Raw genomic sequence first — 24,183 nt, forward strand, 5'->3', positions numbered from 1 at the left:
CTCCATCTGTCTGTGAAGGTGTGTCCTTGAGCTCTATTGCCTCCATTTTTTTCTGGGTTGCTGCTATTCCAAGTGATATCTCCTCGGTGTGGCCCCAGCCTTGGAGGGAGGCACTTTGGCTACTCAGGTGTGGAAGTTTCCTGGAGCTAAACTGCTCTTGTCCCTCAGACCTTTCTGCAGAGCTTACACAGACCTGATAGTGCATTGGGCCTTCCTGGTTTCAGCTGATGCTGTGAAATTGGCCATCAGGCTTTTCTGTGAATATCCTGTGGCTATTCAGGGCTTCTCCTGTTCTTAGATCTCTTTCAGACTCCTTGTCCCTCTGCTTCCTTCTGTGCAGATGGTAGTACCATAAAGAACTTGTTCATTATTTGACCTACCAGCCTTTATTTTGGATTTCCTGTCAGTGCCTGTCCATCTAAAAAGTTGTAAATGTTGTTCATGGGATTTTAGATTTCTTAGTATCTGTTTATAAACTTTCCCATATGTGTGTGTGTGTGTGTGTGTATGTGTATGTATCTGTCTGTCTGTCTGTCTCGTGGAGGGGGTAGGTAGGAGTTTGCCAAGACCAGGCTTGGGATTCACTAGGAATACACACAAGTTTCAACTTAAAGTCCTACATACAACTATACTTTATTACAGGGAAAAGACACAAAACAAAATCAGCAAAGAGGAGGGCACATGGGTACAGGCCAGAGAAAGCCCTGTGTGAGCTTCCACTTGCAGTAGCAGGTACAATATGTTTACCAGGGAAGCTCACCAGACTGTGAAAATGAGGAGCCCAATTGAATGGATGCACATAGTAATTATCTTACCTTAGGCCTCTGGAAACACTTTTTTTCCTTAGAATTTATTTTATGTTATTCCTAAGCATTTTTTGTTATTGGGGGCTAATATGTATTTTGAAACATCTTAGAAGAAAGCAGTATAGGAGTTTCCAGGTGGGAAAATGAGCTGAAATGTAAAGTACTTAATTCTCAGCACAGTTGAATGCAGTATTTTAGTAAAGAAGGTGAAATTCAGCCAATTTTAATCCAGGGCCTGTTTACTGAGGCTTGGTGCTTTGTTTATTCCACCCCAGCAGAACTAGAAAGGAGAATGTCTCTACCTCCTCCAGGGCTGAGTGTGAAAGGCCAGCATTGCCCTGAGGCCGGTGCTTTTGAAGGAGTGGATATGTCCATCCCCAGTCTGGAGTGTTGGCAGTTCCTTGGTGCTTCAGTTAGTTTTTTTATTATGTTTTAAGTGTTTAATTGCTAGTACATCAGATGCTTATGTTCAAGTAAATATATATATATACACACATACACACACACACGTCTAAACTATGTGTATATGTAAAAACTAAATATGAAAGATGCTGATTCTCAGTGTCACCTTTTACGTGTTAGTGATTTGACTGTGAGTAGACCTTTTATTTATGGTGGGTGTTCCAACCTTGATAAATTAAAGTATATAATCTCAGTATATGACATTTTTCTCCCTCGGGAGACGGGAATTGAGATGGTTATACCGAGGATAATAAAGGCATAATGAATTTTCAGTTCATAGATACTGGAATGTTTTAGGGTCATATTATAGCCAACTAAATGATATTGCAGTTGTCATGGTTCAAACCTGTCGCTCTATAAACCCCATGTGAACAGTGTCTTTGGCTTTATGTAGTTTACATAAAATGTCTTTATGAATGCTTACAATTACCTGAGATTTATTTTATTTTTACAGTCTATTCGTCACCTGAAGTATTCCTTGTTTAAGAAATCACTACTGGGTAGTGTGTCGGATAATGGAGTAGTAACTCTCTGGGATGTGAATAGTCAGAATTCGTACCATAACTTTGACAGTACACATAAAGCTCCAGCTTCAGGCATCTGTTTTTCTCCTGTCAATGAATTGCTATTTGTGACCATCGGCTTGGATAAAAGAATCATTCTCTATGACACTACAAGTAAGAAGTAAGTATAACATGCTAATTTCATAATTTAGTAGCAATTAGTTGTTGTTACTGTATTAGCAAACATTTTTGACTTGGCTGATTAATGTTCAAGGGCCCTTAATATATCTAGTAAGGCAAATTTTTCTTTTTTTTCTTCATGTGCAGATAAAAAAACAGAAGGGGTGTGCATATTATTAAGGGTATGTTTGGAACATGAATGTTGAGGGGTAGCATCTTTTGATTTCACATCTTTATTTTAGCATACATGTTATTTTTCAAAATGCTGCTAAATTAATGTATTTCTAAGGCAATATGATTACTTCACTTTAATTTATTAGAGAAAGATTTTTAAACTTGCCATTGGGGCTGGATAATTCTTCGTTGTGTGTGGACATTATAGGATATTTAGTAGCATCTTTGGCCTCTACCCACTAAATGCCAGAAGCATTGGTGAGTTGTGAAAACTTAAACTGTCTCCAGACATTGCCAGATGTCCCCTCGGGATAACAGAGAAACACTGATCTGGAGCTAGGAGTGCATAATCTTCTAAGCATTTGAGCTCTTTGTGTTACCATTTTATAAGTATGCTTACTTAGCTTAAAAGGAAACAGCTGCAAAAGTGCTAACTTTTGTTTTTTGAGATACCTAACAATATCTACAGATCATTTAGAACATTAATTTCACTATTAAGGAAGATTCCCCATCAGCTCCTGTTATAGAATTTCTACAGTATATATTTCACTCTTTTCATTTGTGAAATGATCTACTTATAGCCCTAGGAGTCTATAAGCCATTCTCTCCTCCCAACACTCCAGCAGAAAGCTAAGCTCCAGCCAATCCATATCCATATTTCTGTGTTAGTTACCAGAGGACCAAGCCACAAGGACTCAGTTGCTTTTAGCTTTTTGGTGAAGAGGTGCAAAACTAAGAAACAATGGCAGCTGCTTCCCTGTGAAAGGTCGTATTCTCCTGAGGCCTGAACAGGGTAATAAATGGACAGTAGACACTTGAAGCCTCCTCAACCCAGAGGCTAGATCCCTTGTTTTTGGAGTAACACATGGGACTCTGTCACATTCACTGCCAGAATAACAATTACTCAAATAGGTACTGTTTCTAGAAGATGTGGGATGTACCAATTAGAAGTGAATAGGAAAATAGGACAGATATTTAGCAGTTTTATCTTTCATTTTATCTGAGGTATCTTTAAGTCAAATTCTAAAATTCTGTTTAAACAAGTATTTGGGATGTGTATCCTTTTGGCCTAATCTTGATAATGTTGGGTTTGATATTCAGTTCTTTACCAGTCATGTGTATACATACCTGTATACACTAATGTATTTCCATGTATTTTGTCTTCCTTTCCAAAGGCTAGTGAAAACCATTGTGGCTGACACTCCTCTCACCGCCGTAGATTTCATGCCTGATGGAGCCACTTTGGCCATTGGAACTTCCCGTGGGAAAATATATCAGTATGATTTAAGGATGTTGAAATCACCAGTTAAAACCATCAGTGCTCACAAGACATCTGTCCAGTGTATAGCATTTCAGTACTCTACTGCTCTTAGTAAGGTGAGCTATTTTCTTTTCAGCATTTTTGAGTTTACTAAATAAACATAGCTCAGAATACGAAAATTACATGTTGTCAGTTAAACACTAAATTTTTCTTCATAATCACTTTTATATAATAGCATTTTAGATAATGATAATCCAAAATCATTTGATATACTTGGCCATAAAACTTTTTTTGTGCTTAATTCTCATATCTCTTTGTCTGCAAAAGTATGTTAAGAGAGTTTTTTGGTTTAGAGGAAACTCAGATCCACCAGCAAGCTAAAGATTTGTAAGAGAAAAATGTATTTTCAACAAGGAGCTTATAAAATATTAATGTGTAGTATGACACATTAGTAACTTGAGCTTTTAAATATTCCATTACATTTCAGTCAAGTTTAAATAAAGGCAGTTCAAATAAGCCCACGGCAGTGAACAAACGAGCTGTTAACGTGAGCAGTGCTAGCGGAGGAGTTCTGAATTCTGGAATTGCCAGAGAAGCACCCGCCACTTCCATTGCCACGGTCCTACCACAACCCATGACCACGGCTGTGGGGAAAGGGACAGCTGCTGCACAGGAGAAAGCAGGTAAATGTTGCTTATATAGCATTGGGAGTTCTGTTTTCCTCCTCCAGTATATGTAGTTAGCATTTTTTTCAAGCTCTCAGAACTTGAGAGTTAGGTAAAATTATTAGTGGATATCATTGAAAACAGGAAAATTTTAACTTTAGCTACAAATTTTTAAACTGTTATGAAAAGTTTTGTTTAGCTGAACATCTGTTGTGAGAAATATCTTAAAAATAAAATGATAAATTATCCATCATTACTACCACTAACCAGGTGATTTTCCTTATGTCTTCAGATAAATCACTACAGACTGTCTTTTTGTGTTGCTGTCATTGTGATTTGACTCTCTAGTTTAAAAAATAAAAAAAAGCCTCTTATTTCATATTTCAGAATGAAAAGTAAGGTGATGAAATGAATATTTTTAACTGTTAAATAGTGCCTGACACATACTAAGCAATATATTTGTAGTTTATTTAAAAAATAAATAAAGTGTTGGAATTTTTAAATGATTACTTCTAATAAATAATATGGGTGAAATAATTCTGAAACAGGATTTATTTAGATTTTGTGACAGTGTAATATGATAGTAAGCTTCCCCATACTTTCTACAGAAAACATTATTTGTCCGCAATAAAGATCATATTCAATAAATTCCTGAAAACATTTTTATTTTTATATTAAGAAGTTATTCTGTGCTGTCAGCTTTTAAGAAATAGAAATGTCTACATGGTATTCCATTATTTTTCCAGAATATTGTCCTTAATTAAAATACAGGCATGTATGTATTTTTTAATTTTCAGGACAAAGAAGGGCAAAAATCTTTTTGGTGTCTTAGTTTGAGTTACTATTCCCAAATGCAGCAAAACTTTAATTTGTTGACCCTGACAGAGTGGAGCAGTTTTTAAAAACAATTACATTCACAGTAAATTTTCTGTGAATTTACATGCCATAATAGATCCTTTTATGTAAGAACCCCTGAAGACAAACACCGTTGGTACCAAATAAAAGAAGAAATGCTTCTTGGTATGTAAAAGAGTAGTACCCACTAAGATGTTGAATTATGTTCTGAAAATTTCTATTTTAAGCAATTATTTTATAATTTTAAAATTTATTCATAATTGTCAAAAATTAAGCAAAATGAAGATTCTGTCATTTACTGTAAATTCTCTGGAGTCTCACCATTATTCATTCAGTTTTTAATAAGGAAGCTCTTATTTACCAATAACAACAACACTACTTAGGACATGAAAAACTTGACTGTTTGGTCACTGATTAATGATAACAGTTGGTGTGTTCCCAAAATTTTCTGCCAAAATGAGTGTTTGTTCTCGCCCACAGAGATTTTTGTCTATTAATTTTTTTTTTTTTTTTTTTTTTTTTTTTTTTTTTTTTTTTGACAGGCAGAGTGGACAGTGAGAGAGAGAGACAGAGAGAAAGGTCTTCCTTTTGCCGTTGGTTCACCCTCCAATGGCCGCCGCGGCCGGCGCGCTGCGGCCGGCGCACCGCGCTGATCCGATGGCAGGAGCCAGGAGCCAGGTGCTTTTCCTGGTCTCCCATGGGGTGCAGGGCCCAAGCACCTGGGCCATCCTCCACTGCACTCCCTGGCCACAGCAGAGGGCTGGCCTGGAAGAGGGGCAACCGGGACAGAATCCGGTGCCCCGACCGGGACTAGAACCCGGTGTGCCGGCGCCGCTAGGTGGAGGATTAGCCTAGTGAGCCGCGGCGCCGGCCTATTAATTTTCTTTCAGAATAATTTCCAACTTACAGAAAAGCTTTGAGAGCAGTACAAAGAATTCTTTTCAGACTTTAGAAATTTTGCCACATTTGCTTCAGCATTCTGTTTTCTCTCAAAGATACACACATTCACATACACACTTTTATTTTTCCCTCTAAACCACTGAGAATAGACTGCCTCATGTCTCTCACTTCCTATCAGGCTGGCTTCAAGCAGTTTTCTTGACCTTACGGAGTCTTATTTTTTCCTTCTGTGCGCTGGGATAATTAACTTCTGGGATTATTGTGAAGATACGAGAATATGTATCACAAGTACCTGGCACCTGGGAGACGTGCCATAAATAATGGTGTTGTGCATATCATTTTTATATAATAATAATCGTCACTGTTACTGTTACTATTTTTTTATTTTATTTGACAGGCAGAGTGGACAGTGAGAGAGAGAGAAAAAGGTCTTTCTTTTCCATTGGTTCACCCTGCAGTGGCCGCTGTGGCCAGCGCACCACGCTGATCTGAAGCCAGGAGCCAAGTGCTTCTCCTGGTCTCCCATGGGGTGCAGGGCCCTAAGGACCTGGGTCATCCTCCACTGCACTTCCGGGCCACAGCAGAGAGCTGGACTGGAAGAGGAGCAACTGGGACAGAATCCGGCGCCCCAACCGGGACTAGAACCCGGTGTGCCAGCGCCGCAGGTGGAGGATTAGCCTAGTGAACCGCGGTGCTGGCCTGTTACTGTTACTTTAAGCTTTATGTAGACTTGGTTCTCATATTTAGTAGGGGATAAAGAAGTAAAATATGAGGCTTTCCCACTAATTTTATATGATAGTTGACTTCTATTTCTCAAAGGTCCAGAGGCTGGAATTATGCATTCAAATGTGTTAACAATCTAGAAAAAAAATAGAGGAAATTTCCTTCTTATAACAGTTAAACACTTGGTATAAACATTTTTTAAAAGATTTATTTATTTATTTTGAAAGTGTTACAGAGAGAGAGGGAGAGACAAAGAGATTTTTCATCTGCTGGTTTAATCCCTATGTGGTCACACTGGCCAGTGCTAGATCAGGCTGAAGCCAGGAGACAGAAGCTTCATCTGAGTCTCCCAAGTGGGTAGCAGGGGTCCAAGCACTTGGCCATCTTCTGCTGCTTTCTCAGCCCATTAGTGAGGAGCTGGATCAGAAATGGAGTAGCACTGGCACCCACATGTGATGCCAGCATCATAAGTGGCCGCTTTACCCCCCATGCCGCAATGCCAGCCACAGTGTAACCACTCTGCAACGGTAGTGTTCTACGAATGATTTCATCACGCTTTAACTTTCTAGTCAGTGTTATTTTTTTATTTCATTAGCAAGCATTGGACATTTTATTTATATATTTTTTTTCATCTAAGGCTTTTCGGTTTTCCATTGACATGTCAAATAAAACACTTTTAGAAATATGATATGGGAACATGCTGCCAATTCAAATGCTAGAGTTTCATCAAAGTTCTTGAATCTGGAACTTAGTCCTTCACTCAGAGAGGAGTAAGAAGCTATGGAGCCTGCAGAATGCCCCTTACAAGCCGCTGCCCTGAAGCGATGCGTTGTATACTGCCTGAGAAAATAATTGGCCACAACCTCTTTAGTGTTGTCTGCTCTGCTCTTCTTTATGAGTTTGATGTTGTGGTTTCTTTTCTCCTAGTAATCTACAGAAGTTAGAGAAGTCATTTGAGATCAATAATGCTGAGGGCAATGTTATGCTCTTGCTGTTAGTGAAAGAAAAGACAGTAAAAGGGGGAAAAAAAGAGACCCATTCTCTGCAAATTTGAGAACTGGCATCAGTTGCATCCTGCTGTATTAGGCATCACAGAGTATGCCTTACAAACTTTCTTAGTTATTTGTAATAATAAGAATAATGGAAGTAAGTTGTGTTGAGTATACTTTGAGGGGACAGCAAAGGATATAAATGCTTTAGAAAAATTCCATGAAAATGCCTAAAAGAAGATGCTGCCCTGTGAACAGCTATTTGCTTCTGAAGGACCTTTTATTCCATGAAAATGCAGGTTAGCTAAGCTATTGCTGTTTTCTACACTTTCTTCCTGAGGCTCACAGTTATAACATTATTAACAATACATTAATTTTTGCACCCTAGCTCTCAATGATAAAATTTTAGATGTATTAACACTTATTTTTGTATTTAATTTTTATAAGGTTTGCCTCGAAGCATAAACACAGATATTTTACCTAAGGAAACGGAGAGTGGAAAGAATCAGGATTTCTCCAGTTTTGATGATACTGGGAAGAGTAGTCTGGGTGACATGTTCTCACCTGTCAGAGATGGTAAGTCCATTTGCATCAGAGAGAATCAAAGTCTCTCACAGGTAGCCATTAGATTTTTATTCATGCTAAAGACATGAGGAATAGCTTCAGTCTAACTCTGTTCATGGCAGTTTGCCGATTTTCTCACTTCCTGGGTGTTATCTTTTCCTTTACCCTCATAACTCACATATTATAATTCTAAAATATATGCTGGTAATTTTCACACATGAACTCTGAAATAGCTCTCAAGTTAGTATTTTGATTTCCACAAAGGTTTTGTAAAGGAAGTTTTACATTTATAAACAGTCCTACTTGTATCTAATTCAAAATAAATCTTCCTCAAATCTTAGATGTTTTTGTGTGCAAAAATATTCTAATTAATTTTTTGTTTATTAAATTTTTTTTAAAGGCAGAGTGTTAGAGCATGAGCGATCTTCCATCTGTTGGTTCACTCCCCAAATACCCCTAGCAGGGTTAGATGGCAGGAACCCAATCACTGGAGCCATCCTCTCCCGCCTCCCAGGATGTATTAGCATGAGACTTGATAGGAAACAGAGGAGGCTTGATTGGAAACAGAGGAAGACTTGAACTGACACTCCAGTATGGGATGTGGACATTCTCAAGTTGTGGCTTAACCCACAGCACCACAATGCCCACTCCCTAATGTAGAAATTTTATTTGACTATTAGTATTCAATTGGTATTTGTTAAATGTTTGCATGGGAAATGTGGCTAGTTGATAGATTGTTTCATCTTTTATACTTTTGTTTAAAAGTACCATATATATGTACGTGTGTGTGTGTGTTTGTGTGTATCAGAGTCTACTTCAAGAAGTTCATGAAAATGTAGAATTAAGATGTTTATTTGGGGCTGCACTGTGGCTCAACTTGGCTAATCCTCCGCCTGTGGCACCGGCACTCCGGGTTCTAGTCCCGGTTGGGGCGCTGGGTACTAGTCCTGGTTCCTCCTGTTCCAGTCCAGCTCTCTGCTGTGGCCCGGGAGGGCAGCGGAGGATGGCTCAAGTGCTTGGGTCCCTGCACCCACATGGGAGACCAGCACTTAGCTCCCGGCTTTGGATCGGCGCAGTGCCGGTCGTGGCGGCCATTAGGGGAGTGAACCAACGGAAGGAAGACATTTCTGTCTCTCTCTCACTGTCTATAACTCTCTTTCTCTCTCTCTCACTGTCTAACTCTGCCTGGCAAAAATTAAAAAAAAAAAAAAATTGGGTGCAAAATTCTTGAAACCCATATATAGGTTTTTCATAATACACATTTTCCATGAACTTTTGAAGACCTCTTGTATATATACACCCTTCAGAACCCTCTCCTCCTATTCCATAGATTTTACAATTAAAAAAAAAAAATCTGTTCTGGTTCGGTAAATGGAAACATTATATATCATTGTTCATAGTATATGAACTAGGACATTCTTTCGCTGTGATTTTTTTAGTGCTGGTGTTCATAATGACTTTTTAATGGTGTAGTCTCACTGCTGATAGCAGTGTTATCAATAATATGGGTAAATATTTAGAGTAATTTTTAGAGTGAAAATATTCATACTTTTTGGCTTGGTGGTTCCATTTCTATAAATTTAGAAGTATTCAGAGAAGTCCGTAATGATTTATATGTTTACTGTTTTATCTATAATAAAAACAACTGGAGAGAACCTAAGTGTTAATGGTATCCGGATGTTAAAATTATTACACTACTGGAGAAAAAGGAATCATTCTTTTTTTCGGGGGATGAAGAGAAACTGAACTCCTTGTTGAAGAGGGAAGAGAGGAAGGATGTGGGTGAGAAGGGAAGGTGGCCGGACCTCCAGCTGGAGACAGTCACTGAGGTTGTACGGAGGGGAGCCTTGGCTTGTGAGGCTCCTGGAGCAACTTCTGCATCGAAGAATGTAGGAAGAGGCTTTTTGGAAGTGTTTGAGTTATTAATCCTCTTTAAGGGTTTTTAAGAAAAATGAATAAGTTGCTTTTGCTCTGTCTAAATGTGATTAGAATTTGAGGCATATGTCCTCCATTCATTAGGGTTTCCTATTAACAAGAAAACTTGTCAAAAGATTTGTCTTTTAATCTCAAGGATGTCACTTTGTATTTAAGTGAAAAGCTTGATATGCTTATGTCTCAATTGCCTCATCTTTTGAATAAGAATACTTCTCCTTTTATTTAGAGGAAACTAGTATCATGTAAAAGTGTGTGTGTGTGCGCACGTGCATGCAGTATGCAATTACATGATACATACACATACACATATAAGTAGTCTACTAGTATGATGGTGTATGCTTATTGATCATTTTGATTTCTGGTGAATTTGTTAATAACTTTGCCAATTTTTCTATTAATATGTTAGAATTGAGTTAAAAGGTTTTTGTTGTCAATTGGTATATGAACACTTAGTTTATGACAAAGCGTATGGTGCTTGATGTCCAATAGACAATGGTCAATTTTACCTTTTCAATTGGTAAATTGAAGCCAAAGAAGATAATGAATGTAGATGATTCCATCACTAGGATAAATGAATCACTAAAGTTAATAATGAATGACTACTGACAATTCATTCATTCACTCAAGAAATATCCAGTGAGTCCCAGATAGTGCCAAGTACCAGGTGAGGTGCTAGAGCTACAATGATGAATAATACTAGATGAATAATACTATATAATGTAATATTTTTACATATATTCTATCATTGAAATAAGTACTAAGAAAACCTTATACTGTATAAGACATACTGCTTGCAAAATACTTTTACATTATGTCAATTGATCTAGCAAACAATGTTGTCACATGATCAGAGCACTGTTACCATTTTGTAGATAAAAAAACTGGAGTTTAGAGGCTTCTGCATTAGAGGCTTCTCCAGGGTTATGAAACTGTTAAGTGGTATAGGTATAACATTACAGACATCTAAAACCTACTCCAGGCCATGTTCTACTACATCTTTCTGCTTCCTGTGAGTTTCATACTGTCTTTCATATCTGCTGCTATGCATAATGCTGAAAGAGTGAGAAGGGAAGTTTAAATGAAAACAGATTGGAAATCTCCCCACCTGGAATGTTTGAGACCAGAAGTATTTTCCCTTTCAGAAGTTTTGTTTGTTTTTGGGGGGAATCTTTGCGTAGACTTTATTAGATAAGCATCCCTAATCTGAAATCCAAAATCCAAAATGCTACAAATTTAAAAACTTTTTGAATGTCATCTTACTGCTCAAAAAACTTTTAGATTTCAGAACATTTTGAATGTAGAATTAGGTATGCCAAACCTATGCTAACTTTTCTTTTCAAGATTGTTCATCTTTGAACTCTTGTAAGAATGAGTAGGAGGCCTAAGTTGAGATGGCTTATTTTTCACAATTTTTTAATGTGGTTTTCTGATTTTATTATAGATGCTGTAGTTAACAAGGGAGGTGATGAATCCATAAGCAAAGGAGATGGTAAGAACTACTTAGAACTAAATATTTTAATCAAAATTTGCAGTGATATGAAGTGTTCTATTTCTGTGCAACAATTTATACCATACTTTGAGGCTTAAAAGAATAAAAGATTTATTATTTCATTATTTCTGTGCAATAAAAATTAGAACGTGGCTTGGCTGGGAGCCTTTGGGTTTATGCTGATGCTTCAGTTAGGGTATCAACCAAAACTGTATTCAGCTCAAGGCACGGCTGGGCTAGGATCTGCTTCTCAAGCTCACTTATGTGGCTGTAGGCTAGAGGTGGCAGCCCCTTGCCAATTGAGTGTCCGTATGGCAGCTGACAGCATGGCATCTGGCTTCTGCCAGAGCAGGTGAGCAAGAAAGCGAGATGGAATACCCAAGATGGAAGCCACAGTGTCGGTGACCTAGTTTTAGAAGCAGCATTGCACTGCTATTGGCATTTTCCCTTTGTTAGGAGTATATTACTAAGTCTAATCCACATTCCTCGGAAGGAACTTACATACAGGCATGGATGCCAGGAGGCAGGTGTGATGAAGAGTCATCATAGACACTGCCTACAGGTACATGCCGCAGATATAATACAGATACACACCCCTGATACCTACAACCGGTAATGTGCCTCCTTGTTTTTCAACCATCAAAAACTAATTCTGACTATCCATTGTGTTTTGCAGTTTTTGAAGTACTTTCCCATGTATCTTCTTATGCCTTACCACTTTGAAAGGTAGAGAATGTCATTTACATGTACAGCTCAGCAAGCAGACACAGAAAGTTTTAGATTTTTTTTTTCTTTTGACAGGCAGAATTAGAGAGAGAGAGAGAAAGAAAGGTCTTCCTTCCATTGGTTCACCCCGCAAATGGCTGCTTTGGCCAGTGCGCTGCGCCAGTCTGAAGCCAGGAGCCAGGTGCTTCCTCCCGGTCTCCCATGTGGGTGCAGGGCCCAAGGACTTGGGCCATCCTCCACTGCCTTCCTGGGCCACAGCAGAGAGCTGGACTGGAAGAGGAGAAACTGGGACAGAATCCGGCACCCCAACTGGGACTAGAACCCCAGGGTGCTGGTGCCGCAGGCAGAGGATTAGCCTAGTGAGCCGCAGCGCCGGCCCAAGTTTTAAGATTTTTGCCCATCCATTAAGTAACGGAGAATATTTGAGAAAGAACTGGTCTTCTGAATCCAAATCCCGTGTCATCATCATCATCATCATCTTTTTTTTTTTTTTTTTTTTTTTTTTAAGATTTATTTATTTGTTTGAAAGGCAGAGTTAAGGAGAGGCAGAGGCAGAGAGAAAAGAGGTATCTTCCATCTGCTGGGTCACTCCCCAAATGGCTGCAGTGGCCAGAGCTGGGCCAATCTGAAGCCAGGAGCCGGGACCCTCTTCTGGGTCTCCCACGTGGTTACAGGGGTCCAAGGACTTGGACCATTTTTCACTGCTTTCCCTGGTGCATCAGCAAGGAGCTGGATTGGAAATGGAGCAGCCAGAACCCAAATAGGCAGCTATATGGGATGTCTGGACCACAGGTGGTGGCTTCACCCACTACATCACAGCACTAGCCCCACCCTATGTCTTCTACTGCATTAACCTGCCTGTTATGTTAATTGCTTTATTAAGTGTCCAAGATGTAGAGACATCTTATGATGCAAATGCATTTTTTTCTGTTTTTCAGGCCTTGACTTTCTACCACAGTTAAACTCAGTGTTTCCTCCAAGAAAAAATCCAGTATCTTCAGGCAGTTCAGTATTACATTCTAGTCCTCTTAATGTTTTTATGGGATCTCCAGGGAAAGAAGAAAATGAAATTCATGATCTGACAGCTGAGTCTAAGAAAACGTATCTGGGAAAACAGGAACCTAAAGATTCATTCAAACAGGTATCTGCCTGCAAATGATACTGAACTCACTCTGTGTGTTGATCACTAGAAAGCAAGCAGCTGCCAGTGGATATATCCTCATTATTGACAGTGCTGAGCATCTTGATGTCACTTTTTAATAACTAAAGAATACTTTTGAAATCTGTCCTTGGATGTGCTAAAGGTAACAGCAGATGTAAACTTATACTGTTTTTTCTTTCTAAGAGATACTTGATATATGTCTGTTTAAGAATGCTTTATGCCTGAATTCTTTAAAATATGTTTCTACTGTGACATAAAACTCCCAAGTTGATGGCCAAGTCATTTACTACAAATATGAGAGCATATTAATGATGCAAAGAGTGGAATTCATCATTATTACCATCTAAAATATAGTATCCAAATTTAATTTCTTATGTAAGAATTCAAAATAATCAAATATTACCAAGTCTGTTAAGTGTGACATATATATTTGGTTTTATATTTATTTTTTAGAATGATACTGAAAAGATATGCAGAAAGTACAAACCTGTCTTTTAGTTTATTTTTCAAATATTTGTGACTACCACAGAAGCATTTGGGTAATTTCTTCTGACCAGCAATTTCAATTTTTTAAAAAATTGTTATTTCAGAGGTAGAGATAAAAGGAGAGAGACATTATAAACAGAGACGTATCCACTAGTCTGTATCCCGAATGCTCCAACAGCTGGGGCTGGATCTGGCAAGAGTGGGATACCAGGAACTCAGTCCAGGTCTCTCACTTGGGTGGAAGGGACACCACCACTTGAGCCATCACCGGCTGCCTCCTATGATCTGCATTAGCAGGAATAAAGCCAGGGCTAGAATTCAGCTGTTCTGATGTGGGATCCCAGCATCTCAACTAGTGTTTTAACTGGTAGGCCAAATGCTTGTCCCCGTGTTTTCTGTTTTACATGATGTTAAACAGCAGAGGTTGAGTAAGTTTTTCCTCATCATATGATCACTGAGATTGTTTTTGATTAGTAAGTTTATTTTGCTGTTAGTCCTAGTAATTTTTTTTCTCCTTCTCTGCCCCTTCCTACTCTTCCTTCATTTCCCTAACCCTACCTACTAAGGGAAAAAAAGGGAAATGTAGGTAAAAAAATATTATGGGTAATGTGAGTAAAACCAGAAATTATATATTAAAGTTACTGTTTATTTTAAATGTGAAGTTTGCAAAGTTGATCTCCCCTGGTGCTGAGACTGGAAGTCTAAATGCTTCTCCATCATCTAACCAAACAAGAAATCTTGAGAAATTTGAAAATCCAGAGAAAGAAATTGAAGCCCAGTTGATATATGAACCCCCAGTTAACGGAACCTCAACTCCAAGTGAGTATATAACACTAAATTTTATATATATATATATTTGACAGGCAGAGTGGACAGTGAGAGAGACAAAGGTCTTCCTTTTGCCTTTGGTTCACCTCCAATGGCCGCCACGGCCAGTGCGCTGCGGCCGGCACACCGTGCTGATCCGATGGCAGGAGCCAGGAGCCAGGTACTTCTCCTGGTCTCCCATGGGGTGCAGGGCCCAAGCACTTGGGCCATCCTCCACTGCACTCCTGGGCCACAGCAGAGAGCTGGCCTGGAAGAGGGGCAACCGGGACAGAATCCGGCGCCCCGACCAGGACTAGAACCCGGTGTGCCGGCGCCCGCAGGCGGAGGATTAGCCTAGTGAGCCGCGGCGCCGGCCACTAAATTATATCTTAAAGTGTTAAGCTGAAAGTTTTCCAGATATTTGACCTGAAAATATTTGAGTGATCATACACTGAAAAGTTCGAGGAGTCTAAAGTTAGTGACACTTTTCTAGTGTGATTCAGTTAATAGAAGACAATGAAATGTGTGTGCATGGTTAAATTCAGCTATATTGATTTGATTCGTTTTTGGTGGTAACTTCATTTTGAATATAATATTAAGTATTTTGTTCTAATATGGTGTAGATAGAATTCGAACGTGGCATCCTTTGAAAAGAGATGGTTAATTACCTGTCTTGTTTTCTTCTTCATAGCGATATCTTATCCTTAGAATTATGCTGTAGACCTAGAAAAATTTGAGGCATTTAAGGGGATATTTAGGTTCAACTCTAAGCGTTATCCAGATAAAGCAACTCTTTTTCTAGAAGCAGCACTTTACCTAGATCTCTACATTTTTCTTCAAGACTGCTGTGGATATATTGCATTAGCTCAAACTCTAGGGCTTTGCCTGCAGCACTGCTCTACTCCTGTGTTCCTCCTGTTGGTTTTTAATAGTCTTGGTTTATCTGGTTTGTGGTGCAGCTTGTCACATTCATCTTCTATAAGAGGAAATGGTTCAGAGATTCTTGAAGATTAATCCCTGTGTCATATGTTATTACATTAGATGGTTGGCAGTTTATAAATATAGATAAATGACTATTAGAAATAATGTCATAGAAAGTTTCTAAGATGTGTATTCCAGACAGTGAATTTTTCTAAATGTCACAGGAATACTGTTCTTTGCCAGTTTTTCAAGTTTTCTCATGCCAAATCTTATTTAGAATTGTTTGATGTCTCTTAGTCCAAGTTGACTATTAATATTTTCTCTATTCTTTATTTTAGATCCAAAGATAGCATCCTCTGTCACTGCTGGAGTTGCCAGTTCACTCTCAGAAAAAATAGCTGATACCATTGGAAACAATCGGCCAAATGCACCATTGACATCTGTACAAATCCGTTTTATTCAGAACATGATACAGGAAACACTGGATGACTTTAGGTAGTAATCAAGAAATTACTCTTTCTATACAGGCCCTGCATGTGTGTGCATGTGTGTGTGTGTGTCTGTGTGTGTGTTGCAAGATATAAAACCAGAAATGTAAGTAATATTGGTTGCTACTTTTGTTTAGGCCCTGGTGACCATAAAAATCATAGAAAACATGGTGAGTCTTGTTGATGATGTTCTGTATTTATTGATTATCAGCCAGGAAAAGGCATAGTCACCTAGTATAATTATGAGATAACGTGGCAGGGAAGACTAGCAGTCAGGCTGCCATTTTATCATCAAAGTATGAACAAATTCTGGTAAGCTCAAATGGGTTGCTTAAATGCAGTATTTATTGCTAAGTGAAGTTATGTAATAGAAAACTATTTTCAAAAGTAATTGTAAGTATTTCTGAATAGAATATATTAAAATGTAATACAATCTAAAAAAATTTTTCCTGTACTGATTTTTGTCTTTCTCATCCTTTGAATTTTGAACATTGTAAAAACTTGTTCTAGAGTGCTATTTCCTTTTACTTGTCATCTCAGTATTTTGAGGCTATGTTCAATTATTAGAATATCTTTTTTTGTTTTAAGAAAAGTAATTATCTGGCATTCACTGTATGCCTCGTATATGTACCCAATTTTAAGGGTATAAAAATGAATAATTTGCCCAGAAGGCCTTTTAGCTTAGTTGGGGTAGGTACAGTGTGTCCTGCTGTGATGTCTGTTTCTTTCATGTTAATTCATTTGTGATTGATAATTTAGGCAGTGTTGACAGTGACAAGGAATTTGTGTTTATTTGTGTAGTAGCAGCCAAAATAGAGAACTTGTGACCATAGCTGAATTCAGGAAATACCATGCCAGTGTCCCTCTCTTCCTCCTCTCCATTTTCCTTGGCTTGACCGTGTGCTCTATTAGAAGCACTTGTTTTATAATTATTCTTCCTCTTTGGGCATTTCGTCCTTGCCTGTATAACTTCACAGCTCAAATCCTTCCTTGTATCTTCTATTCCCTCCCATTAAGTGACCATCACTTTTTAAAGGTAAGCTGTTTTATTACTCAATATTTATCTATTTGGAACATTTACTAAGTCTTTCTAACTGTTGGGATTTATATTAGGATTAAATTGGCTTTGTTAGTTTTGAGTGGTCTGCCCAAATCCATTTTTCCTAAGTTATTTTCAGTAAATAGTTTTAAAGACTGTGGTACTTTTTCAGGAATACATTCATATTTCTGGCATAATGCAGAATTTTCTGGGTGTAAATGACTGCAATGTGAACAGAGTAAAGCTGGAGCAGATTCATAAGGTTGTCACAAAAGAGATCTTGTTTTACACTGAAGTGCGTGGGAACAGCATAAGCAGAGTGGGGACTGTAAATCCCAGGAATGCTTGCAGAGGAGAGGTACTGTGCCAATGGATGAGGCCAAAAAGGTGATAATGGACGCTTTACCTCGTGGGTAATAGGCAGTCATCAGAGTTTTTAAGCATAAGAAGAATGTTGTGGTATGTGTTTCCTGCTCATTGAGCAAGGATTCGAGTGTCGGGTTCAGCCCTGCCTTCTGAGAGGGGTGTGCTCAGGCCTGGAGTGGCTCCTGAAGCTCTGTGCTTTCTGGGTTACTGGACGTCTGTTCTTCCTAGCATTTCCATGCCTGGGAGAGGTGTGTCTGCCCTCCTTCCAGCCCTGGAGGTTCACAGCCCTGTGTGTGATGGAGGCCTGCTGTGCCCATAGCAGTTTGTCTTGTTCACCTGCCCTGCCTTCGGCCTTCAGTGAGCTCTGCAGGTCTGAACCTGATGTGCAGTGTGGTGAGGAAAGGGCTTCTTCAGCTCTTCTGCGCCTTCAACCTGGAGGAAGCTTCTGCCCGACTCTCAGTAAAGACCCAGGGTGGCTCAAAAGATCTCTGTAAATTGAGTTACTCTGCCCTGAGGTTTCAAGGGGACTTAGCATTTTCTGAATTTTCTTTAGATTTCTTTGCATTCTCACCTCTGTGGTTGAATTTTAAAATATGTAGTTTTACAGGGTGTCTGCTGTGTTCTCACATGAGAGTTGAGAGATGACATCCTGAAGGCAAGTCTGTTTCTGTTGTCTTCCCAGATGATTTAAGTTTTTTTTTTGATAAGCGGTTCACCTTGGTCCTGTGTTGCTAGGTTTTAGATTTCCTTAGGAATAGTTTATTTCCAGTTTGCCTTTATTCCTAAGGCTTAGTCTTGGTCATTCTAGGACATCAGTTCAGTGTCTGGAGTACTCTCCATGTCTTTTTACCTTGGTGGGTCCTGAACTTGAACCTCTCTTTTGCCAGCGTCACAAGCATGCCAAAATACTTTCTCTGCTCTTTAGCTGCTATTTTTGTCTTGGTTTCTTGCCATCCAACCGAATACAAGCATTGTTTAGGAGTCAGCAGATATTTCACCGAGAAATTGTAACATTTGGGGCTACTACAGGCCTCCCTTCTTCAGGATCTTGAAACTTGCAGCCGTAGTAGTCCCAAATTCTAACACCCCATCCTCTGTGGAATTGTGTCAAGCCCTAGGCCACTGCTTCAGCTCAGCCATTTTTGTTTTACCCCCACTCTGTGGAAGTAGCATATACTCCAGAGGAAAAAGCAGACATAAATATAAGCTTACCTAGTAGACATCCCTACTTTGCAAGACCATATCCTTTCCTGATGGCCTTGGTAGTTCTTTGATAGTCTTCAATTTGTTGTTTAATGTAGCATTTATCATGATTGAAAACAGAAAAGGAATTTTCAAAAATAACCTTACAGATACAGCAGAAAAAATTATATATAATTAGGATTAAGTCTAACCAAAGATGGTGAAGATCTTCATAGAAAGATGTTAAAAATTTTATTACAAAGCTTTAACAAATAAGTGGAAAACCATTACAAAGATTTTCCTATCCTTTCTTTTTGTTACTGGTGTTTTGTGGCCCTGCTGATGGACTGGGAAAGCAGTGGAAAATGACTGAAAGTGCTTGGACCCCTGTACCCATGAGGGAGATTCAAAGAAGCTCCTGGCTTTGGATTGTCTCAGCCGTTGCAGCCCAGGCCATCAGCAGGGAGCAGCTGGGACTCTAACCGGAGCCCATATGAGATGCTGGCTCCACAGGCTGAGGTTTAACCTACTACACCACAGCACCAGCCCTAGAAATTCACTATTTATTAAAGTAGATTGGTGAATTTGTACTCTTAGGTTGATAAATTTGAGTATTTTAAAAAGAATTCTTAACAAAACAATACTAACAAAAAGAAAGGAGAAGAAAATATCCATAGCATTGATATTACCAGCAAAGGATCAGGTTATGTAAGAACTCTTACAAATGAGTAAGAAAAAGACATGAACAGATACTTCACAGGAGAAGAATGGTGTGTGAACGTAAGGGAAAATATTTAACCCACTAATTTATTATAGAGTGGAAAGTGCAATGAGATGCCATTTCACTCCCATTTAATGAGAAAAATTATAAAATGTCTGATAATAACCAGTTATTGGTGATGATATAGAGTAAGTGGAACAGTTACATAGATTATGAACATGTCCATTTAAACCTCCACTAACTGTGCTAGTGTACACCTGGATTATACCTCTATATATCATACAAAACTTGATCTTAGCCAAAAGGCCGAGAAACGATCTTCTATATATCATATATGTAGGTTGGGAGATATATACTTGATTATAACAACATTGTACAGATAAAACATTGAAACAATTCAAAAGTCAAGTGAATGGGTGGATATACCAGTATAAACCAGTGAATGATGGCTACGTAAAATGAATCTTGGGCCAGTGCTGTGGTGTAGGTGAAGCCTCTGAAGCACCAACATCCCATATGGACGCCAATTAGAGTCCCACGTGCTCCACTTCCCATCTAGCTTCCTGCTGTGGCCTGGGAAAGCAGTGGGAGATGGCCCGAGTGCTTGGGTCCCTGCAGCCACGTGGGAGACCCAGAAGAAGCTCCTTGCTCCTACCTTTGGCCTGGTCCAGCTCTGGCCATTGTTGGCTTTTAGGGAATGAACCAGGAGATGGAAGACTGTTCTCTCTGTAACTCTACTTCTCAAATAAATAAATTAATTAAATATTAAAAAGGAAAAGTCTTTCTGTGCTCAGCAACATTCAGGAGAGTAGAGACTTCTTTCTTAGTTTTTCCTCCCATGAGTTAACTGACAGTTTCAGATGGAAGCAAACAGAAAACTTCTGTGCTTTGGTACTGTTGGAGCTCATAAGTTATATGGCAGATTACTTACTATGTATTTTATTATTATACTAAATAATTTCCTGTATTCTTTTAGAAGCATCTTTAATGATAATTTCTACAAAAGGAATGTAGAGTAGTGAGTTTTGGAAGTAGACAAGCTGGGTTAACTTCTTAGCTCCACTGTTTACTGGTTGTATGATTTGGGACAAGTTACTTCGTTGGTAAATGGAGGCAATAATTGCACCTACTTGTGAAGATTAAATGAGTTCTTACATTTAAAGTATAAGAAACAGTGCCTGCCACATGCTAAATAAATGCTAGGTGCACTGGTGTATGAATATTTGAAATAATGAATCCAGTAATTTGAAATAATGAAAATGTTTAGCCAGTTTTTTGAATGATCTAGAATTTGTTAAATTGTTACGATTCTAACAGTTATTTTCCTTTCATTCCTAGAGAAGCATGCCATAGGGACATTGTGAATTTGCAAGTCGAGATGATTAAACAGTTTCATATGCAGCTGGTATGTATGGAAAATTGTATTTTAAATGAATATCAAGTTATTTGAATCTAAAAAAATCCAAAAAAGAGTATTGTATTTTTGCTTGGTTGTAGTATCTAGTTACTAATATAAATAGAGTTTTAGAAATGTAATAGGTAAAATAAGTTTTAACTGGTCACCTCCTTTTCTTTTTAAAGATTTATTTATTTATTTATTTTTAAATTTTTTTCCCCCCAATGGAATCCATTAGGAGATTTATATAATGTCAGCCAGTTCTTGAGTGAGGTTTAGCAGTACCAGTTTTCTTTTCCTTTTTTTTTTTAAAGATTTATTTATTTATTTGAAAGTCAGAGTTGCACAGAGAGAAGGAGAAGCAGAGAGAGAAGTCTCCATCCGCTGGTTCACTCCCCAGTTGGCTGCAATAGCCAGAGCCGCACCGATCCGAAGCCAGGAGACAGGAACTTCTTCCAGGTCTCCCACGTGGGTGCAGGGGCCCAAGACTCGGGCCATCTTCTACTGCTATCCCAGGTCACAGCAGATAGCTGGATCGGAAGTGGAGCAGCCAGGACTTGAACTGTTGCCCATATGGGATACCGGCGCCTCAGGCCAGGGTGTTAACCCATTGCACCACAGTGCCAGCCCCAAAGATTTATTTATTATTGAGGGGTAGAATTACAGGTGGAAAGAAGGACAGACTAGAGAACTAGAAGAACTAGAGGTCTTCCATCCACTAGTTCACTCCCCAAATGGCTGTAACGGCCGGAGCTGAGCTGATCTGAAGCCAGGAGCTTCTTCCAGATCTCCCACACAGGTACAGCAGCCCAAGGACTTGGGCCATCTTCTGCTTTCCCGGGCCATCAGCAGGGAGCTGGATTGAAGTGGAGCAACCAAGACTCAAACTGCCCATTATACCATAGTGCTGGCCCCGGTCACCTCCTTTTTAAACCTGTCAAACTTAAAGTTACTTTTTCACAACCTTTTTTCCCCCAGTGTGAAAGCTAAAAGCCTTCCTAAATCTGTGAATATAAATTTTCCAAAATATATTAATTTGACCAGTGATCTTTGTGGTTTAAATACAAAAAATGTCATTCAGCCAGTTAATGAAACATGGGGGCAGATGATAGCTGAAGTGTGTAAAACATAGCTTGCCAAATAAATGTGAGATAACCAATAATTTAAAAACCATTCTTCCCTTTTTCTAGAATGAAATGCACTCTTTGCTGGAAAGATACTCAGTGAATGAAGGTTTAGTGGCTGAAATTGAAAGACTAAGAGAAGAAAACAAGAGACTACGGGCCCACTTTTGAAATTTCAGTGAATGCCTTAATGTTTTGTAATTTGTTAAGTTTTGGGCAACACAGAACTACATAGAATGAGTATTGGTTTCATGACCTCTAGAAGGAATTTTTTTTCCAAGTAAAAGGTTGATAGGATTTTACAGCAACCATTTCATTTTCTTTGTTAAAAATATTTATATTTTTATATTAAAAGCTGGACAATATCTCATTTGCCTAATAGGAAAGTCAACAGGATCTTTATTTTCTGAAAGCTTTAGCTATGCACTAAGTGCCCTTTATCCTCAAACAAGAGAATTGTGCATAAAAATAGGTTATGTATGTTTTTTAATCACTTTTTTTAACAGATGTATTTTTTGATTGACAGATTATCTTCCAAATTTTTGGGGTATTTCAGGTTTAAAGAGTTTGATATGTCTTCTATTTTTATAGAGATAGTAATTTTAAAATGGCAATTGGTGTTTTAAACCACTGATTAATAAAACACAGTGTTGATTATTATTTCATTAACTTCATGAGGTCAAGTAAAACTATTATTTATTACTTGTGATAAGGTAATTTTAAAAATTTTGAATTGCTCAAATTGCATTCTGTCTTTTGTGTGTGTTGCTGTGTAGTACTCTGACAACCCTGTACTCTTGATTGGTATTTTTCAGCTAACTCTACTTATGAAAATCTCTTAAGAGTTTGTAAGAGTCAACAAGGCCAGTATATCTGCTGATTCTCTCATGAATTCATAAAATGCAAAATTATGCTATGAAGTTTCCATCAGTATGACTCAGTCAGTAATCATTGAAAATTTCATGTTATATACTAAATATTACAGTATTATTGCCATGTTTTTCTCCCAAGTGAGAAGTGTAGATTGTTTTGTTTTATGGTTTGTATCATTAACTTTAATTTTTTGCTGTGCATAATATTTTTATGTTATTGGCCTTGCCATAAAATTATTTATAAAGGCTAATTGTCAAAAGAATTTACACCTCTTTGGCAAGAGATGGATGTAAACATCTGTCTGCTGTGATGTGTAGTTTTAGGGGTATATGATTTGGAGGGCTACTGACTTGTTTACCTTTTTGTTGTCTCTTGTCCCAAAGATTTAAACTGTGTACCTTGTATATAGCTCTCCTGCCAAAATTTTGATTTCTGGGAGGAAAATAACTAAATTGAAAGAAAAAAAAACTAGTTTAGCTTACTAACTTTATAGCTTTCCAAAGTGATGGAAAGTTTTGAGGCTATATCTAATAAACATAAACATACTAATAATTTCTTTCAAAAATAAAATCAGGAATGTTACTTTTTTCCAATGTGCCCCGGAGAACACATTTGCATTGAAGCATATAGAGATGTTAATGTAATCTTTTCTGGCAATTATGAAGGCATTATGACTTGTAACAAGTTTTTCTATGTATCAGCATCAAACAGGTTTAGAAGATACAAATATTAGTGTATTTCACCTACATGCTGTATTTAAATCTATTAATATTTTCTTACTGCCTTTTCTATAAATGCACATAATGTGTATTAAAGGAGGTGAGATAAGTAAAACAAATTTAGTAATTTTATGTGTATATATGAAACATTTTTGTCTGGAATTTAAAAGCTGCCTAAGTACAAAAATAAAATTTTTATATGTGAAAAAACAAACTTGAAATTGGACTTTTACTTGTGATTAAAATATAATAAGAATTGAACTTACCTTCCCATCTGAAGTAAACAAGACAAAGTATGTGGGCTAGTTTTCAGATACTGGACATTAGGCAACATAAGAGAGTGATCTGGAAACAAATAAGATTCATGAAATTCAATGAACCCAAACCCTAAATAAGAAGAAAACTACACCATGGCACATCATAAAGCAAATTCCTGAAAACAAGGAATAAGGGAAAAATTCTTAAAAGGAGCTAGAAAAAAAAAAAGGCACAGAAGAACAAAGACAAAAGTGTGAAATAATAGAGCACCATGATTAAAGTACTGGAAGGAAAAACTATTTGGAATTTTATAGCCAGTGCAAATATTTTTCAAAAACAAAAATAAATTTTTTTTCACACATAGAAAAGCTTAAAGAGTTCATCACAAGCTGACAGCAGTGCAAGAAAT

General features: G+C 38.0%; 1 protein-coding gene across 3 annotated transcripts in view; it reads left to right on the forward strand.

The window, feature by feature from the left end:
• NEDD1 (NEDD1 gamma-tubulin ring complex targeting factor) overlaps window positions 1-23,730 on the forward strand; it is a 43,768-nt gene extending 20,038 nt beyond the window's left edge. Inside the window, exons 6-15 of one of the 3 annotated variants that reach the window (XR_011380203.1) lie at window positions 1,723-1,952; window positions 3,301-3,502; window positions 3,874-4,069; window positions 7,966-8,094; window positions 11,459-11,506; window positions 13,171-13,373; window positions 14,543-14,699; window positions 15,947-16,103; window positions 16,234-20,809; window positions 21,991-23,730. Coding sequence is in view for 2 of the 3 variants with exons in the window: in XM_008256929.4 (XP_008255151.2) it covers window positions 1,723-1,952; window positions 3,301-3,502; window positions 3,874-4,069; window positions 7,966-8,094; window positions 11,459-11,506; window positions 13,171-13,373; window positions 14,543-14,699; window positions 15,947-16,103; window positions 20,743-20,809; window positions 21,991-22,095 (1,494 nt within the window). In the remaining variant the exon portion in view is untranslated. Of the gene's footprint in view, window positions 1-1,722; window positions 1,953-3,300; window positions 3,503-3,873; window positions 4,070-7,965; window positions 8,095-11,458; window positions 11,507-13,170; window positions 13,374-14,542; window positions 14,700-15,946; window positions 16,104-16,233; window positions 20,810-21,990 lie in introns of those variants that run through there. The other 2 variants (XM_008256929.4, XM_051845799.2) reach the window with 2 other exon arrangements.
• The last annotated feature ends 453 nt before the right edge of the window (window positions 23,731-24,183 follow it).

Source organism: Oryctolagus cuniculus, chromosome 11 (genome assembly GCF_964237555.1).
Source record: "Oryctolagus cuniculus chromosome 11, mOryCun1.1, whole genome shotgun sequence".
Taxonomy (NCBI): domain Eukaryota; kingdom Metazoa; phylum Chordata; class Mammalia; order Lagomorpha; family Leporidae; genus Oryctolagus; species Oryctolagus cuniculus.